We start from the raw sequence: 9,317 nt of genomic DNA, 5'->3' as shown, positions 1-9,317 counted from the left end.
TTAAAAAATAATAAAAACTACTTTTACAAAACAAGTGGATATTTTACATTAATCATGTTAAATTTCGTCCAAATTATTAAAATAAATTGGTATCAAACTCGATAATAATAAGTGTCCAACTTAATACCCCATTTATATGCAAATAAGTACTATTAAACGAGTGATTGACGGTTAAATATCGTGGGAAAAAAGAAGTGTAGGAAGTTTCCTGCAACTGCACAAAGCAACAAGTATTTAATCCGACAGGGAAAGAATGACAGAGTATGGGAGAGGAGAACTGGAAACTTTTTGTGGGCAAAGTCATGAGACTTATGGCAGTGTAGGCCCCACTGCCAATTTCCTCATTGATCTCTTTCTCTTAACTTCCCCTTCACTCTCTCTCTCTCTAAGAAATTTCCCTCTCTCTCTCTTCCCTTTTCAACACTTATAAAAGCAGCAACTTCTTCTTCAAATCCCTCCCTCATGGCCACCACCATCTTATGCGCATCTCATTCCCATTCCATTCACTTCTCTTAGCCTTCATTCGCACACTCTGTTTTCCCTTTTTCCCTCTTCTTTATAATAGCCCCGAAGGCCGAGGCGAAACGATAGCAGTTTTATTATAACAACTCGGACCGAATTGTCCAATCATTCATGGACTCCGTCGGCAAGAAGTCAATGAAGAACCAAAACCAGAGAGCGGGTTTGATTCAGCGGCTGAGATGCTCCGTTCAAAACTACGATTGGGGGAAGAGGGGTCATGATTCCCAAGTGGCCAGGCTCTCTGCTTTCAACTCTGATTCTGGGATTAACCCAGAAAAATCATATGCTGAATTTTGGATGGGAACCCATGAGTCCGGACCTTCTTTTTTGATTCGGAATTCGGATGAGAATAATGGGTTTTTCCCAATTGGGTCCGAGATTACATCTCTCAAAGATTGGGTTTCCAAAAACCCAAATGTGCTTGGTGAGAAGGTGATCCAAAAATGGGGCTCTGACCTCCCTTTTCTGTTCAAGGTACTCCATTTTTATCCCTTAATTTTTTTTTTTTTAAATTTAAATTTTTTTTTTTTTTTTTGGGATTGCGTTTGTTCCAAAAATTGGGGGTGTGGACTCTGGTGTGGAGTTTTCTTTGTTTGGTGTTTGTGTGTTTATTGTGGTTTTCAGGTGCTTTCTGTGGGAAAGGCATTGTCAATACAGGCACACCCAGATAAGGATTTGGCCAAGATTTTGCACAAGTTGATGCCAAATGTTTACAAGGATGCTAATCACAAGCCTGAGATGGCCCTTGCTACTACACACTTTGAGGCTCTTTGTGGTTTTATCAATCTTAAGGTAATGATTTTCATGTTTTTTTTATTAATTTCAGGTTTGATTCGTGTTTATTTAATTTCGAAAATGACAAGAATCTGAAGATAGCTTTTAACTAACAAACTCTAACATATAATTGACTGTATATTCCAGTCTTATAATCTCTCTAAACACAAGCTGTCTTATTTGTTTGAGCATGAGCGAATGATGAGAGATACTAATAAGGGATATATCTGGGATACATAATTTCCCAAAACATTGGGTCGGCTTGACTCGTTTGGTCGCTGAGTCTTTTCATGACAATCATTAACACTTTTGAGTTTTGAATGTTTGCGTGCCTCCTTTTGTTGGGTTTATTTTGATATTAAACAAAAGAAATGTTATGAAGGTTAATTTTTAAATCGTATTTTGTAATTCATATAATGGGACGGTTGATTATTAAGCTCTTTTTTCAATAATTTTAAAAAAAAAAAAAAGTTAAACCATCAACTATCACATTACGTGATTTACAAAAATAATTTAAAATTTTAATCTCGCTGGCATTGTCGTTAAACAAAACGAGTAGTAATCTTGTATGGGGTCCATTGAATAATTGGCCATTTACCTGGTCAAAATTAGAATTATTGAGGACTATAAGGGCAGAGAGTGATATTGTTCCAAATGAGTTGAAAAATTACCTTTTCTCATTCCAACTGTTTAGGAATCAAACCATTTTCGCCTTAATTGGTAAAAACAATTAACAATATTAGAATCACACTCTTTAATATACAATAAAACTTCTTTAAATCAATAATTTGAGGACTAAAAAATTTATTATTTGAAAGAAGTTATTATTATATTGATAAATAAATAATTTATTAACTTATCGATAAATGAATAATTATTAATTTATAAAGAATTTTATTTTTCTTTTTAGATGCATATTTTGAAGAGGAGCTGGACTAAGAAAATAGAAGTTTTTAAGTAAACGATTTCTAAGTATATATTATGAGTATTATTTTATATATTCCCTGGACATTAAAGAATTTTAAGAGAAATTATTATCTTATGTATTTAGCTAGAGTATTATCTTAATACACTAATTTGTTTTTGAAGTAGAAGGAGAGAGAAGAGGGTGATAGATGGGGAGAGGCTTTACTTTTTATTTTTTTATTTTTTTAAGTTTTAAATTAGAGATATGTTAGAATTACATGTAGATCAGACTTTATTAAAAAAAAAAAAGGCAAAATTTTGGTTGTATGAAATTACATTTATACCCGTATTTCTTGTTCATGTTTCATTTTAATTAAATGGTTAAATTGGTAATTTCATATAATTTTGGTTGACAATGAATGTTTTATTACCACGTAGTTTAGATTCGAGTTGGGATCAAAAGATTTTATTATTTAATTGAGGTTATTATTTTATTGAACATTCATTTATCGAGGTTTTACTGTAAAGGAGCCCGTACTATTATATGTGGACATTATCTATATTAAAGAATATGTCAGCAAATCTAAATAGTCATATTACTAGATATTTGTACACACAAGCGACAAAATTGATACATTTACTGACACACTTTCCGACGCTCGTCAAATAAATTAAACCTTCAAATCATAATGCAACTAAAAATTCCACTGCCATAATATTGGATTCCATCATAGTGGACGTTTTAACTGCTATTTCTTTAATTAAACTTAGATTATATTTAATAATTGAGGTCAAGAGCAGGTGTAGTGTTACTTTCTTCTGCCTTTCAGAATTTCCCGCCAGGATACCTTTTTCTTCCCATTTGTTTATCCTCTAAAGGAATATTGCCTTCTCTGCTGGGATCTCTGTGGCAATACCAACTAATTATAATTAATTATAATTACTTATAATTTACAGGTTTAATTACAATTTTCGTTTTTTGTTTCCAGGAACTCAAAGTTGTGCTTGATAATGTCCCTGAGATTGAAGAACTGGTTGGCAGTGAAGAAGCAAAAAAAGTATCCGGAATCACTGATCTAGACGAGGAGGAGAAAGTAAAGTCTGCTCTGCGTTCACTTTTCACCCACCTCATGTTAGCTAGCAAAGAGATGATAACCACAGTAGTTACGAAAATGAAAGATCGTTTACATGTCGAAAGTCAGGTTGGTCGATGTGTTTTTCTTCAATGTAACTGTCAAATTATGTTTTTAAGGGCAAGTTCTTCTGTAACTGTTTTTGCTTTTTTGGCAGGCGAGGCTTTTGACAGAGAAGGAACAGCTGGTGTTGCAGTTGGTCAAGCAATATCCAACTGATGTGGGTGTTATATCTGCCTTCTTCTTGAACCATGTGAAGCTTAATCCCGGCGAAGCGCTGTACATTGGAGCTAATGAACCTCACGCTTACATATTTGGCGAGTGCGTTGAGTGCATGGCAACCTCGGACAATGTAGTGAGGGCTGGCCTTACTCCGAAGCATATGGATGTTCAAACGCTTTGTTCAATGCTGTCATACAAGCAGGTAAAATACAGCATCCCCGCCGTGGAATTCACTCTTAATGTCTACTTGCTCGGTGCGAAGTTTCCTTGCATTTTGCATATATGTCCGAAATTTGATATATTTTCTTTTGCAGGGGTATCCTGACATCCTGCAAGGAGTTGCAATAGGTCCTTATGTGACAAGGTACCTCCCACCTTTCGATGAATTTGAGGTTGATCGCTGTCAACTTCCGCAGGGAGAATCAGCAGAGTTCCCTGCAGTCCCGGGGCCTTCGATTTTTGTGGTCACGTTCGGGGAGGGAATCATGTATGCAAGCAATGTTCAAGGTGATGTAATTACAGAAGGAGACGTTCTTTTCGCACCAGCAAACACTCGGATTCGCATAACTGGCGCATCCGAGTTGCAGATATACCGAGCGGGTGTGAGCAGCATGTTCTTCCATGCCTCGTGAATTTCGTTACACAGCTGCACACCTTAGCTTTAGTGCAAAGCACACAATTTATGAATTTTGTATTTTTTGATTTTTTTTACAATAAGCGTATGTAATAAATGTAGTAATAATATTAGCACTGTCATGAGAATGCCTGTGCTGGTGTGCAATGAAATGTAGTAAGAAGTATACGGAATAAAAAATGCATCAATTTGAGTCCTTTTTTTATTTATAAAAAGATCCATTTAAATCGTTTGTGACACAATAGACCAGCCACTAAGTAAGTATCAAACTCAGCATAAAATTTAATAGTCTTCGTCATCTATGTGAGTCAAAGCTAAGAACTTTAACTTACAAGTGAAAATAGTACCCTTCAATTGTAGTTACTAGTTGGTTAAAGAGAGTGAACTATTGAAATCAATATTTTTGTCAGTGAGAAGTGTCGATAGCTTTGATGGCTATTAGACCCACAATAATTTATAAACGGGCTACAAAGAAGATAAGTATAAGGCCCAACGCTTTGATCTGGTGGGATCATATTGTTTCTCTACATCCCTATTTAATTGTGCATGTTGTTTCTGTTTTGATTTATCCTATTTGATGGTCCGAAATAAAAAGGAGTGTGTTAAGAATGTGAATGAGTAAATTCTGGTGGAAAAATGGAGCCTTTACGATTGCTTATGTGGGAAGCACCTTTGCGTTTGCTACAAATATCCAAATACTTTCTAGAAACAGTTCCATGTGCTTCCGGAAGAAATGTGTAGAAGGTGTTTCATAAGAAAGCACTTCTACAAACAATAAGCACTTTCACATAAGTTTGCCAGAGCACTTCCATAAACATTCCAACACCATGTCGTGGGCAACCCCTTCAACACCGATGGGAGGGTAAAACCTGCCTGTCACGTTCAGACCATCATCATCCCGGTACATTAGGAAAAAAAAAGAAAAAAAAAAAAGAGCAGTTTTGAATTCTTGGGTGAATAAAGATCATCTGCTTTTATCCTTGTTCAACTGAAAAATCATGTCTGCATTGTTTTGAATTCCATGCATCTCCTTGAAAGAGATCCAAAGATGTCATGCAAAATAAAAAAGACAAAATTCTCAAGACCTTGGATTGCTGATCCTGGCTGGCAACAGGCAAAGCATTCCTCATACTTTGGATCTTCGCCATCAGATTGAATTGAAAAAACAGCAGACGATCCCACTCTGATACCATACGGAACTTACACGAGGTTCGACAATTGGCATATGTCCTCAGTGGTGCTGGAAACTCTTACTGGTCACTAGAACATCAGTACAATACAACAAACCGCATCCATCTACCGAGGAGCAAGACATTAAAGAGAGAACAATCAACAAAGGCTTCCTCCGACATCTATTTATCGAGGTGCAAGAAAGAAGATGAAGAGGTGCCAGAACTAAATTGCTACAATTAGTGCTCTTGGCTCAATACAATGGTAACAACTAACAACAATCATTAAATAACTTAATCATTCCAATAAGATCAGTGATTTAAAGGAATCTATAAAATTAAGCGACTTCATTCAAGTGAAAGTTGTTTTTTTTTTTTTTTTTTTTTTCAACTTCCCTAAATTCTTTAGATTGTTTCAGCATAGTTTAGTTGTCAATGTATACTGTGACTGCTTAAGCTTCCACCACTTTTAGTAAGTGCTTTGGTAACGACATGAGTCAGTATTCCAATGGGGCAGAAAAACAGGCAAAGAGAAACTGAATGTCGAGTCTCTATTTGGTTTTGCAGACCATCGCTGAAAACCTGCCTGGATCAATGAACATAAAGTGTTAGAACTGTCTTAGCATGCATGCTCGTGTGTGTGTGTGAGAGAGAGAGAGAGAGAGAGAGAAAGAGAGAGAGAGACCTTGCAGCAAAGAGATCAACAACCAACAAGTGAATCCAGGCAGAAGCTAATGTTATCTCATTGGTGAACATCTTTGCTATACCAGTCAGCTGCACATAGTACATAGGTAGGGGGAAAAACTTGTATAAAATTTCGTAACATACGAGAAAGGATTGTTTAACTTGTATATTGCTAATAACTGTACACACCTCAGGCAGCCAGTATTTACTTCCAAAAATCAACCGCAGCGTTTCAGGAGTCCAAGAGAGGTATAGTAGATAGGCATAAAGAACTCCAAGCAGAACATATGGTATACTACTCTCTGTAAATACTTTTGTCTGCATTTTTTACTTGACTTCAAAGAATTAGGTCCATCAATTTAGGTTGGGCAAATCATGCAAGATTATACTGATATAAAAAATAATAACGATAAGAAGCATTTACGGCATGAAAGCATACATACCAAGAACATACCAGTTGAGCTTTAGGTGCCAGAACCATGAGGGCATAAAATGGGAGAACTGCAGTCGTTGCCAAAGTAAAAACTCTACTAGCAATTTGAGAACTTGCCAACCCTGAGCACAAAAAAGAAAAATACACCAACCTTATTGTTATCGATGGTATTTGAAGCTAAGACGACCCCCAGCCCTCCCATCCTCATTATCACTCATACTATTATGAGATGTAAACAGATAATAAACGAATCATGAACAAGTAATGGCGATAAACCATTCCTTTTAGAGGGAAGAAATAAGATGATTTTGCACTTCGTAAAACTATCAGTCTGTCAAACTTGTGCATCATTATGACATGGCTACTGGTAACCATTTTATAGGAAGGAATTCCAGTAATGAGTACTTCAACATCATATGAATGATATTCGTGGGCTTTTATTTTCATACGGTCAAATATCCTAACTTTTGCACTTAACATCGCATAGCAAGTTTCAAATCAACCACGCAACACTGCAAATGATATCAATTATAAACGAAAAGCATTAAAAGTAGCAGAAAGGATTACATGACATGTATACTCCAGAGCATTTTCGATGTGGAATAGATCTCTCAAGTTTTGGTCTTATAGTAACTGTTGAACCTCCTACAAAACTCCAGTCCTTGTGCATGTGAGATTCCACTGTCACAAGTTGTTGACCTAAGACTTCAGTGTTATAACCTCTCGGCGTAAATGTGAAGCTTTGTGCACTTCTCTCGTTGCTCCAATGTCTTGTAGTCTTCTTGCCATAGTCAACCTATGAGTAATGAAACTTTAGTTGTAAGAGAAGATTCCCAACTGAGAACAATATATCGCAATACACGTTAATGCTTATGCCAAAACTTAACATTCATGCCTTCATGCCCTCTTTGAGATCTAAATTAATGCTCATACCAAAGGAAAGCTTTACACGAGCATCAAACAAGTTCGCATTATTGCCATAATATATGGGAATGGGATCGATTCTAAGAGTTGGTGAAATGTGTCTTTCCAGATTTTTAACAATATTGCTGCCACAGTAATCATAACGACAATTTGACAACAAAACTACAAGTAAAATGCAATGAACTTTTCAATTCGAAAAGAAGAACAATTATGTATTTTCATGGCCAAGAAAAACAACGTTAGGGTATACAAATTGTAAATCCAAGTAAACTACTCTAGCAAACACCCATTTTGACACCCAGAGAAATGCTTTAACCAGAAGAAGAAATCAACAACGCTCGCGTATGTTGGACAAAATATAACTAATTTCAAACTGCTCCAGATACCCTTCTCCTTCCTTTTTAAGATCCTCAATAAAAAATGAAAAACTGCAAGGGAACTGGGTATTATATACTTAATCATTCCCAGAGAAACGTTTTGAACGAGAGAAAAAATGGTGGGAAGAGAAAATGAAGCTAGCAAAACTTAGAAGAAATACCTTGAAGGAGAATGAAGTATGGCAAAAGCAAGAAGAGAAGGCCATCTCTGTTGTGAGACCAGAAACCCTGTAAACAAGTAATAACGGCTGCTCCATAATATGTTTTTACAGTACTGAAATTAGGAATTGGGAAAAAAATGAAGATAAGGAAAGAACTCCAATAATGCAAAAACTACAGTTTCACTGGCAGACAGCAGTACCGACACCGAGCTTAGAGAGAGAGAGAGACAGAGAGAGGGGAAGGTTTAGGGTCCGAGAGACTTACCTTCATCTGTGACGTATTTGTAGAGCCTAAAATAATCCTAAAAATTCTAAAGACGGCACGTAGACTTTTATTCAAGAAGAACAAGATTGTCCTCAATAAATGGGTAGGCTTATTAGATGCACCCATGCGCAGCTCACATCCCTGAAAGATTCGGTAGCTGAACACAACTGCCCACAGTTCACCTGCCCTTGGCAAGGAATTAAAGATAAAGATTAATTATCCAAATCTTATTTTTAATACATTCCTAATTGAAGATTGACTCTAATCAAGTAAGTAATCCTAATTTAATTCAATTAAGGATTATTACCATATTATCTCCTATTAAATATCTTGAGAATATTTAGAGAATATTTTTCCATTAAACCCTATATGGCCGGCCCTAACCCTATAAATACCCCATATTCTACCAAATTGAAGGGGCTTTTGCAACCCTAAAAAGCCTTAAACAATTTACTCACTCAGAGAAACTAACTTAGGCATTGGAGATTCGTTGACCTAACCCCCCCACCTCGTGGGTGCGTCAGGCTTAGGTATTTGATCAAAGGTGTTGATTGTTTTGTAGGTGCATTTTCGTCAAGACTGAAGACGGCTGAAATTTGCATCCACAAATTGGTGCTTTCATTGAGAGTTGATTCAAAATACTCGAAGAAGCCTCTCGCATTAGTTTCTTGAATTTTCTGTTACGTTGAATTTCTCACAGTTTGTATTAATTAATTTTTTCTAGAAAAGTTTCTTGATTAATCCCTGGAGAAAGGATACAAAGGTAGGAAATTCAAAAACTACAATGAATGGAACCCCATACGTGGAAGGATTTGGACCGAAGAGTGGAGACGAGGACATGGCCCCATGATGAAGAACCTTAAGGCTTAATGCGATGGCAGGAGGAGCCCTACCGCCACGGAGCACCACCTTTGCCGTGACCCAGCAGTCGCGGCAAGGCCACCAGGCCACGACACCATTCCCACCAAACCCTAGGCAAGAGGCCCATGTCCATTTCCAAGCCCTTGGGCAGGAGGCCCCAAGCTTGGCAGCTGCCACAGCAAGCACTGGGTAGGAGGGCCAGCCTAATGCAACAGTAGGCCTTGTTGCACAGTATGCCTGAATCCAAGCCCA

The 9,317-nt window shown here is 36.9% G+C and overlaps 2 protein-coding genes across 4 annotated transcripts; one reads left to right on the top strand and one right to left on the bottom strand.

The window, feature by feature from the left end:
• Positions 1-261: 261 nt before the first annotated feature.
• Positions 262-4,387, top strand: LOC137740839 (mannose-6-phosphate isomerase 1). 2 transcript variants are annotated; one of them, XM_068480645.2, is made up of 5 exons: positions 262-996; positions 1,147-1,314; positions 3,192-3,404; positions 3,493-3,759; positions 3,872-4,387. In XM_068480645.2, exons 1-5 carry the CDS (start codon positions 634-636, stop codon positions 4,187-4,189), a joined length of 1,329 nt encoding a protein of 442 aa, XP_068336746.2. In that variant the 5' UTR covers positions 262-633; the 3' UTR covers positions 4,190-4,387. The 2 variants fall into 2 exon arrangements, with proteins under 2 accessions (XP_068336746.2, XP_088556002.1); XM_088699876.1 differs by having other exon boundaries at positions 488-1,314.
• Positions 4,388-5,259: 872 nt separating this feature from the next.
• On the bottom strand, positions 5,260-8,196 carry LOC137740332 (protein ABA DEFICIENT 4, chloroplastic). Of its 2 annotated transcripts, XM_068480195.2 has the most exons (7): positions 8,116-8,196; positions 7,940-8,006; positions 7,045-7,273; positions 6,499-6,599; positions 6,234-6,362; positions 6,046-6,134; positions 5,260-5,946 (listed from the first exon to the last, which is right to left on the bottom strand). In XM_068480195.2, exons 2-7 carry the CDS (start codon positions 7,982-7,984, stop codon positions 5,793-5,795), a joined length of 747 nt encoding a protein of 248 aa, XP_068336296.2. In that variant the 5' UTR covers positions 7,985-8,006; positions 8,116-8,196; the 3' UTR covers positions 5,260-5,792. The 2 variants fall into 2 exon arrangements, with proteins under 2 accessions (XP_068336296.2, XP_068336295.2); XM_068480194.2 differs by lacking the exon at positions 8,116-8,196 and having other exon boundaries at positions 7,940-8,098.
• Positions 8,197-9,317: the final 1,121 nt, after the last annotated feature.

Source organism: Pyrus communis, chromosome 9, assembly GCF_041283825.1.
Source record: "Pyrus communis isolate YQ-2024b chromosome 9, ASM4128382v1, whole genome shotgun sequence".
Lineage (NCBI taxonomy): Eukaryota > Viridiplantae > Streptophyta > Magnoliopsida > Rosales > Rosaceae > Pyrus > Pyrus communis.
The sequence above is the reverse complement of the archived record's forward strand: the minus strand, read 5'-3'. Positions and strand labels throughout refer to the sequence as shown.

What these genes read in the sequence shown, in the direction of transcription:
- LOC137740839 (XM_088699876.1), top strand. Translation starts at nt 634, where the DNA reads ATGGACTCCGTCGGCAAGAAGTCAATGAAGAACCAAAACCAGAGAGCG. An exon ending in GTGGTTTTATCAATCTTAAG is followed by an intron (nt 1,315 to 3,191) that starts GTAATGATTTTC and finishes TTTTGTTTCCAG; the next exon opens with GAACTCAAAGTTGTGCTTGA. An exon ending in CAATGCTGTCATACAAGCAG is followed by an intron (nt 3,760 to 3,871) that starts GTAAAATACAGC and finishes TTTCTTTTGCAG; the next exon opens with GGGTATCCTGACATCCTGCA.
- LOC137740332 (XM_068480194.2), bottom strand. Translation starts at nt 8,035, where the DNA reads ATGGAGCAGCCGTTATTACTTGTTTACAGGGTTTCTGGTCTCACAACA. An exon ending in ATACTTCATTCTCCTTCAAG is followed by an intron (nt 7,274 to 7,939) that starts GTATTTCTTCTA and finishes CATTACTCATAG; the next exon opens with GTTGACTATGGCAAGAAGAC. An exon ending in CTCTGGAGTATACATGTCAT is followed by an intron (nt 6,600 to 7,044) that starts GTAATCCTTTCT and finishes TTTTGTGCTCAG; the next exon opens with GGTTGGCAAGTTCTCAAATT.